This window comes from Leopardus geoffroyi, chromosome B3 (assembly GCF_018350155.1).
Source record: "Leopardus geoffroyi isolate Oge1 chromosome B3, O.geoffroyi_Oge1_pat1.0, whole genome shotgun sequence".
NCBI classification, from domain to species: domain Eukaryota; kingdom Metazoa; phylum Chordata; class Mammalia; order Carnivora; family Felidae; genus Leopardus; species Leopardus geoffroyi.
The window spans coordinates 142,289,829-142,307,106 of NC_059337.1; the positions used below are offsets into that span (position 1 = coordinate 142,289,829).

Consider the following 17,278-nt stretch of genomic DNA (forward strand, 5'->3'; position numbering starts at 1 on the left):
GATCGTCTTGGGTGAAGTGTCTGTTCAGATCTTTTGCCCATTTTTTTAATTGGGCTGCTTGTGTTCTGACTGTTTTAAGCATTCTTTCTTTATATTCCAGATACAAGTCCTTTATCAGATATGTGATTTGTAGATACTTTATCCCAGTCTGTGACTTATCTTTTCATCCTTATAACAATGCATTTCACAGAGCAAACGTTTTTATAATTTTAATGAAGTCCAAGCAATCTGTTTTTCTCTTTCATGGATCGTGCTTTTGGTGGTGTATCTAAAAAGCCACCAAACCCAAGGTCACACGGATTTTTCTCCTGTGTTTTCATCTAGAAGTTTTATAGCTTTTCGTTTTACATTCTGGTCTTGGGTCCACTTTGAGTTAGTTGCTGTGTAAGGGGCGAGACTGGTGTCTAGGTTCCATGTCCCAACATCCTTTGTTGAAAATCTCTGCTGAGTTCTCTTGGTGCCTTTGTCAATCCTGCCAGCATTTTAAAACTGATACCCTCTTCCTTCCTCCCTGTCTAAAGTTCTGTAAAAAGTTACGCTGACAAAGGGGAAAGTTCTGATTACATTTTCTGCTCCTCTCACAGCAAGACCACTGGTGCAGACCTTGCCCTTAAGAACCACCATCAACAATGGCACCGTGTTACCAAAGAAACCCAGTGGCTCTCTGCCGTCCCCCTCCGGGGCCAGGAAAGAAACTGCTGTGGCAGCGGCAGCCAAAAGGTAGGTGGAGCGCGCCTTAAGCGAACTCTGAAAGGAGTTCCATCTCAGACTTAAAATCAATATCGCCTTTTCATACGACCCTTGTTAATTTCTTGTGTGAATTAAAATTCATGAAAGTATAAGATTTGGTGTGTTGACATATCAGGACCTATATAAGTTTTTCTGCTTTTTTTTTTTTTTTTTTTTTTTTACTTAATCTTACTGTCTCTGAAATCTCATTGGCTAACAGCACAGTGTACCATTTTGTATTTTAAAGTTCTCTTTTAAAAACACAAATGGGAGTGTAACCTGTGTGCAAATGAATATGCTCTTCCCGAGTTCCTCTCTGGCACAGAGCAAAACTCAGGTCTCCAGACCAACCTCAATTATTTACCTGTAAAATTTGGATAAGCTCATCCTTTTAAATTGTGCCAAACGGTGATGTTCTAGATACTGATGTTGTCTCTCAGAGCATAGTTTGCTCTTAACTTTTCTATAATTTCATAATCGTCATATTGAAAGTTTATCTCTTATATGCCAGGCTACTTTTCTAAATTTTTAGGCTCTAGGAAATTCAATGCCTGATGGTAATGTAGCGTAAAAGACCGTGGCTTGTTATGAGTACACCGTGGAAGCCATAGAACTTTTTACGATACTAACTGGCCAGTAGGTGCCCGGACACAGAGCGGAGCAACCTCTAGGCCACGCTGGGGCCACCATTGGGCTTGTAGGCGTTCGCTTGGATGCTGGGTTGGGACTCGGAATGAAAACCTAGCGATCTCATCTTCTGTTTTAAATATGCAGGTTTGCACTCTCCCTCACCAAGTGTATTTTCATTGTGTTTTGATCAAATAGAGTTTCATGTACTTGTTGTTTGCGAATTTTAAGAAAATTGGTTTTGTGGGGCTTTTTAAAACTTAAAAAATGAAATTCTTAGCCTCATTTTGTATCTGTTTCTTAAAGTATATTTATTTATTTTGAGAGAGAGAGAGAGAGAGAGAGAGCACGAGCATGCTCATGGGGGAGGGGCATGTGCCTCTCATGAGAGAGAGAATCCCAAGCAGGCTCCGTGCTGTCAGTGCAGAGCCCGACACGGGGCTCAATCCCACGAACGGGGAGGTCATGACCTGAGCGGAGATCAAGAGTCGGATATTTAACCAAATGAGCCACCCCGACGCCCTCGTTTCTGTTTAATACTTACTTGAATCATTTATTTCTAATTCACGTGAAATGCCCTTCTAGAGTCTAATTGACAGTAGTAGATACGGGCTTTTTTTTTTCATCTAGATGCTGAAGATTGTCAAAGCTTTTTATTTCAAAGTTCAGATTGCCATGTGTTATAAAGCACATGACGTTAAATTTATCGCCTTAATCGTTTTTAAGCATACAATTCAGTAGCGTTAAGTACTGTCTCACGTTGTTGTGCAACAGATCTCCAGAACTTTTTTGTCTGGTCTGTTTTTGTGTTCCTTCCTTCCTTCCTTCCTTCCTTCCTTCCTTCCTTCCTTCCTCCCTCCCTCCCTCCCTCCCTCCCTCCCTTCCTTCCTTCCTTCCTTCTTCCTTTCCATTTTAATTCCAGGATCGTTAACACACAGTGTTACATTAGTTTCAGGTGTACGATACAGCGATTCAGCCCTTCCCTACGTCCCCCGGTGCTCATCATGACAGATGCCCTCCTTCATCCCCATCACCGACTCCCCTCATCCCCCCACCCAGCTCCCCTCTGGTAATCATCAGTTTAAAGAACCTCATTTTGCAAAACCGAATCTCTACCCGTTAAACAGTAATTCCTATCCCCAGCCCTTCACAGTCACCTCTCTGCATTCTGTTTCTGTGACTTTGACTACTTTGGATGCTTCCTCTGAGTGGAGACATACAGTATTTGTGTGTCCCTTTGTGACTGGCTTATTTCACTTAGAATGATATCCTCGAGCTTCATCCTTATTGTAGCATATCACAGGATTTCCTTCTTTTTTTAGGTCTGCATAATATACACGCACGTGCACACACACACACACACACACACACACACACACACGTCACCGTTTCTTTATCCATTCAACTGTCGATGGACACTGGGTTGTTTCCACCTCTTGGTTATTGTAAATGATGCTACAATGAATATGGGTGTGCAGATAGCTCTTCAAAATCCTGCTTTTCATTCTTTTGGATACATACCCAGAAGTGGCATTGCTGAGTCATAAGGTAATTCTATTTTTAATTTTTTGAGGGAGTGCCATACTGTTTTCCATAATGGCTACACCATTTTACATTTCCACCAACAGCAGGCAAAGGTTCTCATTTCTTCTCATCCTTGCCCAAAACTTGTTATCTTCTGTTCTTTTGCTGGTGGTCATCCTAATGGATTTGAGGCAATATCTCATTGTGGGTTTCATTTGCATTTCTCATATGATAAGTGATATTGAGCATCTTTTTAAAAAAATTTTTTTAATGTTTATTTTTGAGAGAGAGAAAGAGAGAGAGAGCATGAACAGGGGAGGGGCAGAGAGAGAGGGAGACACAGAATCTGAAGCAGGCTCCAGGCTCCGAGCTGTCAGCACAGAGCCTGACGCAGGGCTCGAACTCACTAACCATGAGATCGTGACCCGAGCCGAAGGTGGATGCTTTAACCAACTGAAACACCCAGGCACCCCTTGAGCATCTTTTGTTAAGTAATCTCTATGCCCAGTATGGGACTTGAGCTCACGAACCCCGAGATCAAGCCTCACATGCTCTACCAACTGAACCAGCCAGGCGCCCCAACATTGAGCATCTTTTTATATGCTTGTTGGCCATTTGTGTATCACCTTTGGAGAAATACCTATTCAGGTCCTTTGTCCATTTTTTAATCAAATTACTCACTTTTTAGTTATTGTTCTTGAACTGTAGAATTTCCTTTTGTATTCTGGATATTAACCCCTTATCAGATCTATGATTTGCAAATATTTTTTCCCATTACATAGTTGCCTTTCACTCTATGGATTGTTTCCTTGATGCACCAAAGTTTTTAAGTTTGATGTAGTCCCAAGTGTCTGTTTTTGCTGTTGGTGTCACATCCAAGAAGTCATTGGCAAGTACAGGACCCCGAAGCTTTCCTCCTGTGTTTTCTTGTGAGAATTTTATGGTTTTAGGTCATGTGTTTAGGTCTTTAATCCCTTTTGAGTTAATTTTTGTGTATAGTCCAAGGTAAAGGTAGAGCTCCATTCATTTGCATGTGGATGTTCAGTTTTCCTTTTGCCATTTGTTGAAAGACACTGTCCTTTTCCCATCGTGTGGTCTTGGCTCCCTTGTTGACAGTCATTTGGCTGAATACTCAAGGGTTTATTTCTGGACTCTCTATTCTGTTCCATTGGTCTATATTTTTGTCTTTGTGCTAAAAAAGATACCACACCAACTTGATTACTGTTACTTTGTAGTACGTTTTGAAATCAGGAAGCTTCAGGCCTCCAACTTTGTTCTTCTTTTTCAAGGTTCTTTGGCTATTTGGGGTCCCTTGACATTCCTTTTTAGGATTTTTTTTTTCTGTTTCTGCAAAAAATACCATTGGGATTTTGACAGGGTGTGCATTGAATCTATAGATCGTTTTGGGTAATACAGACATTTTAACAATATTGAGTCTTCCAATCCATGAAAGTGGGATGTGTTTCCACTTATTTATGTCTTCTTTGGTTTTTTTTTTCAGCAATGTTTCTGTGTGCAAGTCTTTTACCTCTTTGGTTCAATTTACTCCTGAGTATATAATCCTTTCTGATTCGATAGCAAGAGGGATTGTTTTCTTAATTTCCTTTTTGATTTAGTCATTGTTAGTATAGGAGTGCAACTGATCTTGTTGATTCTTTTTATATCCTGCAACTTTGCTGGAATTGTTTACTCGTTTTCAAATGTTGTGTGTGTGGAATCTTTAGAGTTTTCCACATGTAGGATCATGTCGTCTGCAAACAGAGATAACTTGCCTTCTCTCTTTCCAATTTTGATACCTTTCATTTGTTTTTCTTGTCTAATTGTGCTGGCTAGGATTTCCAGAAGTGTGTTGAACAGGAGTAATGAGACTGTGTCTCCTCACCTTGTTCCTGATCTTAGAGGAAAAGCCTTTAGTCTTCACTGTTGAATGTGGCGACAGCTGTGAGCTTTTCATTCATGGCTTTTATTATGTTAAGGTAGTTTTCTTCTATTTCTAATTTGTTGTGAGTTTTTAACCTGAAAGAATATTGAGTTTTGTCGAGTGCTTTTTTTGCATCAATTAAGATAGTGATGTGGTATTTGTCCTTCATTGTGTTAACATGTTATTCCATTGATTTTCATATGTTGAACCATCCTTGTATTCCATGAGTAAATCCCACTGGGCTGTGGTGTATGCAGTGGTCCCCTCTCATCCGTGGTTTTGCTTTCTTCAGTTTCAATTGCCTATGGTCAACCTCAGTTCAGAAGCTCATGACTGTCCTTCTGACATATCATCAGAAGGTCAAATAGTAGCCTAACATTATGTCACAATGCCTCCCTCCCTCACCTCACTCTATCTAATCATGTAGGCATTTTATCATGTCACATCATCACAAAAAGAAGGGTGAATAGAGTAGTACAGTAAGATATTTTGAGAGAGACCACAGTCACGTAACTTTTGTTACAGTGTGTTGTTATAATTGTTCTATTTTATTCTTATGCCTAATTATAAACTAAACTTTATCATACATACGTATGTATAGAGAAAACTTGTATAAATAAGGGCACTCTTCACAGTTTCAGGCATCCACTGGGGGTCATAGAACATATCCCCTGTGGATAAGTGGTGGGGGGTGGGGTATTGGTCTATAGATTTTCTTGTTGTGTCTTTGTCTGGTTTTGGCATCTGACTAATGCTGGCCTCATAGAATGAGGTTGGAAGAATTCCCCCCTTGCCCCCCCCCCCTTTAATTCTTTGAATGACTTTAAGGAGAATTGATATTAATTCATCTTTAAATGTTTGGTAGCATTCTTCAGTGATGCCATCTGTCCCTGGGCTTTTCTTTGCTTTTTTTTTTTTTTTTTAATTACTGCTTCGATTTCCTTCTGGTTACTGATCTGTTAGAGTTTTTATTTCTTCATGATTCATCTTGGTAGGTTGTATGATTCTGGGAATTGATCCATTTCTTCTAGGTTATCCAATTTGTTAGCATATAATTGCTCATAGTAGCCCCATAGAATTCTTTTTACTTCCATGATAACAGTTGTAATATCCTCTCTTTCATTTCTAATTTTCATTTCTAATTTTGGTTATTTGAGTCTCATTTTTTTTCTTAGTGTAGCTGAGGATTTGTCAGTTTTGTTGGTCGTTTTAAAAGACATTTAGGGGCACCTGGGTGGCTCAGTCAGTTAAATGTCTGACTTTTGACTTCAGCTCAGGTGGTAATCTCATGGTTCAGGAGTTCCAGCCCCGTGTCAGGCTTTGTGGTGACAGCACAGAGCCTGCTTGCGATTTGGTCTCTCCCCCACACTCACTCACTCGCTCTCTCTCTCTCTCTCTAAAAATAAATGAATACATAAAACTTAAAAAAATTTCTTTAAAAATATTCTAAAATTATGGTTCCGTTGTTTTGTTTTCTATTCTGTATTGTGTTGTGTTTACCTCTGCTCTAATCTTTATTAATTAGCTCCTTACTTTCACTAACCTTTTAGTTTATCCTTTTCTAGTTCCTTGAGGTAGAAAGTTAGGTTGTTGTTTTGAGATCTTTCTTCTTCTTCTTTTTTTTTTTTAGATCTTTCTTCTTCTTAATGCAAGTCTACTGCTATAAACTTCCCTCTTAGTATTGTGTTCTGCATCTCCTGTAAGTTTTAGTATGTTCTTATTTTCACTTGTTTCCAGAAATTTTCTAAATTTCCTTGTGATTTCTTCTTTGACCCATTGGTTGTTCAAGAGTGAGTTTTTCTCATTTCAAGAGTGACTTCTTAAAGTAGCAAATTATCGCAGCACCTGACTGACTCAGCCGGTAGAGCGTGCGACTCGCGACTCTTGATCTTGGGGTTGTGAGTTTGAGCCTCATGTTGAGTGGAGAGATGACTCAAACAAATAAATCTTTAAAAAAAAAGTAGCAAATTATTATTGAAAAGATGAGACTCTTTCCCTTTATTCTTGGATAAAATAGAATTCTATCATTTATGTCTCTTATATTTTGGAATTTAAATAAAATAAAAACGCTTTTCAGAGCACAAAGGTAAAAGTCAAAGTTGAAATGCAAATATAATTTCTAGCTTTCGGTTCATTCTGTGAGAGCTTAAGTCCAACATTCTTGCTCTTTGATTTTATAGAAGGTCTCTATGTTGAGTCCAAAGTAACTTCGACGTAGTGTCATGGTGCCCGTCACTTCATAGAATAGTTATGGTTGTCTTAGACCTCATAGGATTAATTGGCATGATTGCTAGAACTCCTGGCAAATTGTGTTTTCAGTTCTAGTGTTTGAAACATTTATTCAGGGTAGGATAAGGCTGGGGAATGAAGTTTCTGAAACTGACTGCAGAAACGAGGCTGGGCTATGGAATCGGATGGACGCTTTCCCCAGGAAACAGCAGAGACCTCAGTGGGTAGTTGAGGGCCCCTTTAAGTCCATGACGATGATAGAAATCATTCTTTAATGATAATGAAAGCCTACGAAGTACCAATTTATTTTATTTTATTTTATTTTATTTTATTTTATTTTATTTTATTTTATTTTACATCCAAGTTAGTTGGCATTTAGTGCAATAATGATTTCAGGAGTAGATTCCAGTGATTTGTCCCCTACGTGTAACACCCAGGGCTCATCCCGACAAGTGTCCTCCTTAATGCCCCTTGCCCTTTTAGACCATCCCCCCACCCACAACCCCTCCAGCAACCCTCAGTTTGTTCTCTGTATTTAAGAGTCTCTTCTGTTTTGTCCCCCTCCTTGTTTTTATATTATTTTCGCTTCTCTTCCTTATGTTCATCTGTTTTGTATCCTAAATTCCACATATGAGTAAAATCATATGATATTTGTCTTTCTCTAATTTTTCTAATGTTTATTTATTTATTTTGGAGAGAGATTGAGAGCGGGCAGGGGAGGGGGCGGAGAGAGAAGGAGACAGAATCCCAAGCAGGGTCCACGCTGTTAGCACAGAGCCCAATTCAGGGCTTGAACCCACGAACCGTGGGATCACAACCTGAGCTGACTCAGCCGACTGTCACCCAGACGCCCCGAAGTGCTGGGTTTTTAATATGTGGTCACTAATCCTCAAAATGATATTGTTATTCCTATTTTCTGAGAAGACTGAGGCTCAGAGAAGTGAGGCAACTTCCCCAGGCCCCACGGGCACAGAGCTGGAAACATGGGCTCAGACCCAGGTTCCTGTGCATCCAGGGCTGATGCTCCTGTCGCTGTGTTAGGCTGCTTCCCGCAAAGCTGTCCAGGTCAGCACTTACGTCAGCTCATAAAAAGTGCTTGATATAATTACTATTGGGAAATGATCCCTCCTGTATGTCCCATGCTGTGTGCTGCTGTCAGGAGCGGTGACGTTCCAAGAGGCCCCTGTGGGTGCTGAAGGAACAGAGGCAGTGCTGAGGGTGACTCTCAACAGAGACTTCTGGCAGAGAGTCTGAGAGACAGGACTGCCTGGAAGGAAGGGACTGCGGGGGCTGGGCTCCAAGGACAGAACTGGCCATGTGCTACGAGCAGAAGCCTGGGTCTCCTGCCCCCTTTTGTCAGCCATGTGCGTGCAAGGGCTCGTGGTTAGTTTCTGCTCTCAACAATATTATCTTAGGAAGGAAAGAAGGGAGGGAGTGTGGAGGGTTGGTTATCTGCAGCCATCATATTGTGTGTGTATGTACATGTATACGTATTAACATTTAAACACTAACCTTCCTTGCAGAAATTTTCTAAGGCCTCTGTAGATGCTTCTTTTTAATTTACAGAATAATGAGTTTGGTTCCTCTGATAGACTGTTGTAGAACAGCCAACCGGAAATACATGGCTTTCTAGATTGAGTCTAAGACTCTTGGTTTTCCGGGTAGAACTTAGTGATTCATTTATTTTGTTTCTCTGGCTTTTATGGGCTTCCAGGGATGTTAGTTCCCATCCACTTGGAAGTTGGAAACCCAAACAGTAGCATCGAATTATTCCTCCGTGGTCAAGTTCCTATAGACGTCTCATTAGGAGAGAATCCCGAAAAGAGAAAGAAGCTTGCTGGGCATTCTGAATATTAGGATTAAAATAGCTTCCAGGACGTTTCAAATATGTTTACAATCATGCAGGAATTTTTCTGTAATCAGAGTTCCAAATTAACCAAGTCGGGGCATCTGCAGCGTGTGGATGGGTATATGTTTGTTTTCTTTTCTCTGGGGTTTTTTCAGCCTGGTGCTTAAGAACAAAATCTCCTTTGGAACTTGTCCAGCACCCAGCGGCTGTGCTTTGTGTTGCCAATTAAGACTTCGATTGGGGGTTTGATTTGGAATCCTTGGGAAAAGCTTTGTTTCCATTAGTCAAAGGAAAAAAGGCAGACAATCCGGGGGAAGACATTGTAGGTCATACCTTGCTCAGTGGGGATGCTGCAGCACAATAGAATAACATTTCCACTGGCTCAGAACAGAGACAATCACTCATTCTTTCCGCTCCAAAGTAGAGTTTTACAATAGGGCAGAGCTGTGAGAAGACAGATCAAAAGAACAAAACTGGTACAAAACAGAGCATTATTTAAAAAGCGCTCCGTTCCAAGCATAAGATAGGGTGGTAAACATCTATCGCTTCCAAATAAACAACTGACCGTCCTTTGGAAAAAATGGTTACACTTGTTAGAAATACGCATTTGTCAGTGCCGGACAGACACACGATTTCAAAAGTTGGGTTTAAAAAAGGTTGTTTTTTTTTTAAAGTTTATTTATTTTGAGAGAGAGAGAGTGTGAGCAGGGTAGGAGCAGAGAGAGAGAGAGAGAGAGAGAGAGAGAGAGAGAGAAGCCCAAGCAGGCTCTGCACTGTCAGCACAGAGCTGTTGAGGGGCTCGAACTCATGAGCTGTGAGATCATGACCCGAGCTGAGATCAAGAGTTAGACACTTAACCAACTGCACCACCCAGGCACCCCTGATTTTATGGGTCTTTAAAAATTATTACTTCTTTTTTTTTTTTAATTTTTTTTTTAACGTTTATTTATTTTTGAGACAGAGAGAGACAGAGCATGAACAGGGGAGGGGCAGAGAGAGAGGGAGACACAGAATCCGAAACAGGCTCCAGGCTCTGAGCGGTCAGCACAGAGCCCAACGTGGGATTCGAACTCACGGACCGTGAGATCATGACCTGAGACAAAGTCGGACACTTAACCAACCGAGCTACCCAGGCACCCCTAAAAATTATTACTTCTAATATATTTCCTCATCACTCGGAGCTATTGAGATGTAGGCGTTAAACTCACGTTTTGAGTCTGTTTCTGTAGCAAAATAGCGTGGAAGTGTTCTGCTACTGCACGGAGGAAGATGAGTTGACACCTGTCCCTTTCTCAGAAGTCCTGGAGTCACCCGTCTGGGCTTAGGGAGTGGCTTCATATGTACGAGAAAAGCTTCTTCTGATCTGTCAGATTCTAAGTGACCAGCCTTCCTAGGAAATGACTTGATTTCTGCCACAAAGATACAGCAGAAGAGAAAGATCAGACCATTTTGTGATTATTGAAGTGGGTGGTCTCCCGCAAGCATCGTAACTTGCAAGACAAACGGTCAATGCCTGATAAGTATTTGTTGAGTGGCTAATTGTTTTAATTGAGTGTGATCACCCCGGTTCTCAGGACAAATGACGTTATCAGAAAATCTCTAGTGGTACACAGGAGTGACCTGTCAGATTTCATTTTTTTTTTTTATGTTTTCATTTTATTTCTGAGAGAGAGGGGGTGGGGGAGGGGCAGATAGGGAGACACAGAATCCGAAGCAGGCTCCAGGCTCCCAGCCGTCAGCACAGAGCCCGACACGGGGCCCGAACCCACGAACAGCGAGACCACGACCAGAGCCAAAGCCAGACACCCAACCGACTGAGCCACCCGGGCGCCCCTCTTTTTTTTTTTTTTTTTTTTAATTGTAAAAGTTGGAGATCTTCTTGCAAAATGGTAGAAAACTGACCCTTGATTCCAAATCACATAATGAAAGAAAGACACAATTGTTGGCTTCTCATGCTTAGAGTTACTATCCAACCAGAAGAAGAAAGCTTGCCACTCTCCTCTGCTCACCAGTCACCCTTGCAGAAATTCTATTATGTCTGAAATTTCATTTGAATTGGCAAAAACGTTGAATGGGTACATAATGTAATGTAAAGAACCGTTATATTTTCAGGCCTTAGAAGGTTTTTGGTTCAGGAGTGGGGGTAGAGACCAGAAGGGAAAAGAAGAAACCGTATCCATGCGGTCCTGTACCAAAACTACTTTCCTTGCCCTAAACACTAGAAAATGTTCCCCACGGTGTGCAGTCTCTCACCAGCCAGTCCCACCACTTGCAAAATGAAGGGATTGTTTTTCCCTTGCTGTCCAGAGGGAACATAACTTCTTTGATATTCCCTGCTGGTTATTTAAGGAGGCTTCTCGCAGTGAGTATACAGCGTTCCTCCTTCTGGCTGCCCTTGATCCTGCGAATGTCTGGTCTTCCAGCTTTATTTTCTGTCCTTCTCTTTGAGTCCTGGTAAATCCTCTTTAATTCGTAAGAGCCCTTGGCTCTCAAAAGGAAATATCTTGGTTCCCCCCCCCCAAACGTATACAACAATAGTAGATTTTTTAAAAGCTTAGCATTTTAATGCAAATGTGGGCATGAGAGATATCTGGGTAGAGCTGGGATGAATTGTATCCAAGTCTGTGTATGCAGATAGAAGTGTTTTCCGTGTCGATGGGCGGTGTGCGTTCTGTTGTTGATCGAAGCTTACCAAAATATTTTTCCATGCTTTTGTTCCCGCGCTCGGTTTAGTCCACTGTGTCTCTGGGCCTCTTGCGCATAGATTGAACAGGTGTGTGTCTTCCAAAGGCACGCAAACAGCACAGCTGGACACACAGGTGAGGGTACTTAGATTTGTTTTCACCACCCAGAGCGCCGGGTCCCTTTAGCGCTGCAGCGTTCAGGTTCGCGGTGCCTCCCGTTGGCTGAGCCTCAAACCACGCGTCCATATTAATCGTTGACATTTGTTGGAGTTTTAGACGTTCAGCAGGCCCTCCCACCCATGTCCTTGGGTGTTTCGTGAACTGTCGCCCTTCTTCAGCAGGAAGCCCAGCAGAGAGAACAGGGTGGGGGCGGGGGTGGGGGGAGTACCCTCACGAAGTTCTTGGCGTGTGTGGCCTGTCCCTGCCACCGCTGTTTCCACATCTCCATCACTGGTGTCCCGTTAGCTCTTCCAGCGACCCAGCTCAGCATCATCGGAAAACCGGTTAATGTTTGCCACTGTTGATTAATAGTCGTGGTTTCTCAGCTCCTTAAGGGTGTTTGATGCAAGTCTTTACGTGGCCGTGAACTTGCCATGAACTCCCCCAGGGACACCATGCGGGTGACGCTCTGGGCCGGTCACCTGTTGCTGGTGCCTTCCGGGGGCCCTCCAGGGGCCAGGCAGCGTGCCTGCGAGCCCCTCGCCAGATGCCAGGCAGAGAAAGATCCCGCGGCGTTAAATCAGCTTGCTGTGTGTCGTCGCTGGCAGAAATTGAACTTCGAGCGCAAGGGTTTCTGTAATTTTTAGACCTCAGTCCCAAATTTCAGAAATGTCGTGCTCTCCTAAGATCTGTAATTTCCTAGTCCCCAAATTGAGCATTCTAAAAATGCACGTTCTGCCCTTGAGGCGTGCCCATTTGGATCCGGCTGTAAGATTCAAATCTGGCTGCGAATCCAAAGCTTCCTCAGTCACCAAGAAGGCTGTGCAGACAGCATATCACATCCCCACAATTATGGTCACCTTATTTATGTTTGCTCACCCAGAGAGCGAGATGGCTTTTCAAATCCGACACACCGTGAGGTTTTAAAAAAACATGCTAAGGGATTCTTTGCTGAGCCATCGGCAGTTCCAACAGGGAAAGGACTGGAGCTGGCCTGAAGGAAAGGGACGAGGACAGAGGAAGAAGAGAGACTGGGGGCACGGCTGTGCTGTGTCCTCAGGAGAAAGGGGGGCTCAGACCTTCCTCCCAGGAGCCTGGCCTTGGCCTCACGTCCCTGGCACCTGTGTCCCAAAATGTGGCCTGGTCTGCCCCCTCCCTGGGGCTGAGCTCTCACAGCCACCTGGCATTTCTGTCACGTCCCCGTCTCCTCCTGCGGCCCCAGCGCCACCTGTGCCCCGCATCCTCCCACCTTCGGCCCCTCTCTCCGGCCTTCTTTCCTTTCTCTGCTGCCTGGCTCCTACTCCCCACTCCCTGGGCAGGCCCCTCCCCACAGCCCCTGCCCGGGACCGGGACCCGCACCGCCAGCCAGCCCTCTCCTTCTTTCTTACTGGGCCGGTGCTAAGTTAGAGCCCTTCGTGTCTCTTCCTGTGACGGGCTCAAAGTGTGATACTCCGTTCATGTATTCATTTTTTTTTCATCTTTTTCTAAAATTTTTTTTTCAACGTTTATTTTATTTTTATTTTTGGGACAGAGAGAGACAGAGCATGAACGGGGGAGGGGCAGAGAGAGGGAGACACAGAATCGGAAACAGGCTCCCCGACGCGGGGCTCGAACTCACGGACCGCGAGATCGTGACCTGGCTGAAGTCGGACGCTTAACCGACTGCACCACCCAGGCACCCCTTTTTCCATCTTTTTCATGTAATAAGTATCTAGCTTCTTTACTAGTCTCTTGAAATATGTAAGAATGATCAAGGAGATGGGATCCCAAGGAATGTGTGGCCTACTGATGAGGATAAAAACTTTACAGGGAGGCCTGTAATACACGTATGTGCTCCAAGAACAGCACGACTTACCCTTCATGTCCACGAACTACCTGTGCACGGGCCATCCTTTTGTGTCCGTGAACTACCTGTGCACGGGCCATCCTTTTGTGTCCATGAACTACCTGTGCACGGGCCATCCTTCTTCCTAGAACAGGCTCTTCCCTACTGTGGAATTATAACATGTTCAAGCCATTTGTTTGATCTCCCCCAGAAATCTGCAGGATTCAGGAGATCTTCACAGCTGTCGCACCCCAGACCCTCAACCAGTCTAGCCCTCCCCCCCCACAACCGGCTATACTTACGTGGGTACTACCTGCAAACAAAGGCATCATACGTGGAGTGGAATGTTTCTGTCACTGCCGGTGGCACTCTGTTTGCATTTGTCTTTAGACCAGAGTTCTTCAGCACCAGCGCTACCGACTTTGGGGCCGGATCGTTCTTTGTATCAGAATGTCCTGGGCATTGCAGGTGTTAGTAGCATCCCTGGCCTCTACCCACTGGATGCCAGCAGGAGCCCTCTCCCCCCACTCGTGACAACCAAAGGTGTCTCCAGACATTGCCCAATGTCCTCTGGGGGTGAAGTCACTCCTGGCTGAGCACCACTGGTTTAGACTGAAGCCTGCTCAAGGGCAGGATACTTCCCATGAAGCTGCTGGAGTGCTCACAAGGTTGTTGGGATGTTTCCTTTCAGTTTCTGCCATGACTTTGCTGTCTTTTTTTTTTTTTTTAATTTTTTTTTTTCAACGTTTATTTATTTTTGGGACAGAGAGAGACAGAGCATGAACGGGGGGAGGGGCAGAGAGAGAGGGAGACACAGAATCGGAAACAGGCTCCAGGCTCTGAGCCATCAGCCCAGAGCCCGACGCGGGGCTCGAACTCACGGACCGCGAGATCGTGACCTGGCTGAAGTCGGACGCTTAACCGACTGCGCCACCCAGGAGCCCCAACTTTGCTGTCTTTTAAAAAAAAAAATTTTAATGTTTATTTATTTTTGAGAGAGAGAGACAGAGTGCAAGCCAGGGAGGGGCAGAGAGAGGAGGAGACACAGAATCCGAAGCAGACTCCAGGCTCTGAGCTGTCAGCACAGAGCCCAACATGGGGCTCGAACTCATGAACTGTGAAATCATGACCTGAGCCAAAGTCGGACGCTCAACCGACTGAGCCTTCCAGGTGCCCCTGCTATGACTTTGACCCGGACTAATGACCACAGTTCCAAAGGCAGTGAGCAGAGACATTGATCCCAACTGCCATTCTGCAGAGAATAACATCCATCCATACACACACACACACACACACACACACACACACACACACACACACTTACACATATTGTATAGTTAGGGCTTTAGAATCAATCCCTTTAAAAAAAATTTTTTTTAACGTTTATTTATTTTTGAGACAGACAGAGACACAGCATGAACGGGGGAGGGGCAGAGAGAGAGGGAGACACAGAATCGGAAGCAGGCTCCAGGCTCTGAGCCATCAGCCCAGAGCCCGACGCGGGGCTCGAACTCCCGGACCGCGAGATCGTGACCTGAGCTGAAGTCGGACGCTTCACCGACTGAGCCACCCAGGCGCCCCCCTTTTCAAATATCCATATAGAAATATGATCTACGTGTATATGTTTGCCCTCGGCAATAAACTAAAACCACTGTTAAGAATCTCATTGTCATTTCTGTGTTGCCTCAGTACCATCAAGAGGACCAGCTCCTCCGAGCGAGTATCTCCTGGCGGTCGAAGGGAAAGCTGCGGAGATTCCAAAGGAAACCGAACCCGCACGGGATCTACAAGCAGCACTTCCAGCGGCAAAAAGAACAGTGAAAGGTAAGGGCATCTTCTCTGCTGGCCCCACCGTTCAGAGGTTTCGTTACCTCTTTTCCCCCAGCGATGAATCAGAAGAGCGCCCAGTGTGTACGCGCTCCCGCCCGCGGAGCGCCCTTCTCCTGAGCGCGGTGGGCGCTACTCAAGCCCCCATTTGAGGCGGCTGCTCATCACCCTTCACACCGCTCGTTGTCCAGGTGGAAAACCATAACTGGACGTCCCAGCACCCACGTGCAGGCCGAAGTAGCTCCTGAGAATTTGCTCGGCCCCAAGTCCGTGGAATCAGGGAAGCCATTCTGAATTTCCCTACGGGACACTTCACACTTCTAGTACCTTCTGCTGTCATTCAGAAATTAATTTCAGTGGGTTGTTTAAGTGCGTCGACAGTATTTTCTAAGGTAGACCGACTGGGTGAAAAGCTGGAGTTTTAGGATTTGTTAGAAACCATCTTGAATATCGAGCTAACACCAGAAATGGGAGCCATTTCTTTGCGGTTTCCTGAAATACGCATGCTTATAATTGAGCGTTTCCCTTTGAGGTTAATTTATAACGGATTATGACCAACACCTCTACGACTAACAGTAACCTTTTATTAGTGAAAGCTCCTTGTTGGCATTTTCAGAGCCTGTTTTATGTTTATGAATGTGCGTGTTTGTGAGATCGTTTCTCTGTGTAGAAGATCTCTGCCTTTTTAAACCTTGTGCTTTCATTCTGTGCCTTCATTCTCTCTGTTGAGCAAGGCTGAGGAAGGAGTCTCAGCTTCACAGGCTAAACGTGTCCCCCCCCGCCCCAAATGTTTATGTAAGGAGAAGGCTTAGTCATAAAGCAGTGGACTCCAACCCACAGGCTGTAAAAATTCCAAGTTTGTAAATCTATTCTGATTCAGTCCCGTAAGGAGGCCTGAATTGTTTTTCAGTTTTATCCCTAAAAGATAGCTTCTGTAGGAAAGATGCAGGCAATGCTAACATCAGCAGGTTAGGGCCACAGTTGATTAACAGTCCCGGAGACCACTGATGTGGGGTTCTGCCTTCTAATTTAGGCTATTAGTACTTCTTATCAGAAGATTATGCTAATTAGGTGATAATACCTTTGAAATAAGGCCAAGTGGTTACTATGACAGTAGAGTACAAGTGGGTCATGCCGTGTGGCCTTCAGGCTTCTTGAATGTAGGGTAAGCTTGGAAGCTGGCCTGAAGTGTCTAGATCTGGGCAGTTCTTAAAACCTTGGCTCCTTCTGTGCACATCTGAGTTTTGTTAAGAATTTCCAAAAAAGAATCTGCATTGTGCAAACACCAGATCTGTTTTATCTCTTAAATCCTATGGCTTTGATAAACGTTCTGGGTAGATATTTCCATAAAAGATATTTCAAAGGGGTTGTGTGTGTGTGTTTTGTTTTGTTTTGTTTTGTTTTTAATGCCACAGCAGGAGACTTCGACTTAGAAATGAGGGGCCAGGAAAATCCACCAATCATTTTGTAAAAATAATTCAAGCAACTCAACATGTCCATTTAAAAATAAGCCCCGTGCCTCATTAAGACCCAGGAGTAGTTGAGGCCCACGTAGCCCCGAGCTGGTTGAGTTGCTCCCACACACCTGAGGAGTTTCAGAAAGAAAGTTCTTGCCTTCTCTTAGGGAATTGCTTGTCCTGGCAGATACCTTCAGGGGCCCGTAGAAATATTAGCGCAATAACTCAGACAGAAAGAAACAGCTAAGAAGCAATAGCAGTGAAGGTCAAGTTGGTGACTCAGCCTCTGCCTGACCCCCTCCTTCCTTCTTCTCCTCCCTTTCCGCCTGAGCAGCCCCACCCTTGAGCTGCCTCGACCCGGCATCAAAGCAGAGGTCGCGTCTCGTTGACCGATGCCTGGACTCTGGGACTTAAAGCGTGCAGAGAAAGGTATAGAAAGGTGGCCCT

General features: G+C 44.2%; 1 protein-coding gene and 1 long non-coding RNA gene across 7 annotated transcripts in view; one reads left to right on the plus strand and one right to left on the minus strand.

Annotated features, from left to right (window-relative positions):
• EML1 (EMAP like 1) overlaps positions 1-17,278 on the plus strand; it is a 186,884-nt gene that overhangs the window by 121,134 nt on the left and 48,472 nt on the right. For all 6 annotated transcript variants that reach the window (XM_045452058.1, XM_045452060.1, XM_045452055.1 and 3 more), the window contains exons 3-4: positions 585-720; positions 15,237-15,371. In XM_045452058.1, the coding sequence (XP_045308014.1) occupies positions 585-720; positions 15,237-15,371 (271 nt within the window). The remainder of the gene's footprint in view (positions 1-584; positions 721-15,236; positions 15,372-17,278) is intronic.
• Positions 13,411-13,774, minus strand: LOC123584305. The gene is made up of 2 exons (XR_006705309.1): positions 13,670-13,774; positions 13,411-13,597 (listed from the first exon to the last, which is right to left on the minus strand). It is a non-coding gene; the product is annotated as an uncharacterized LOC123584305 (long non-coding RNA).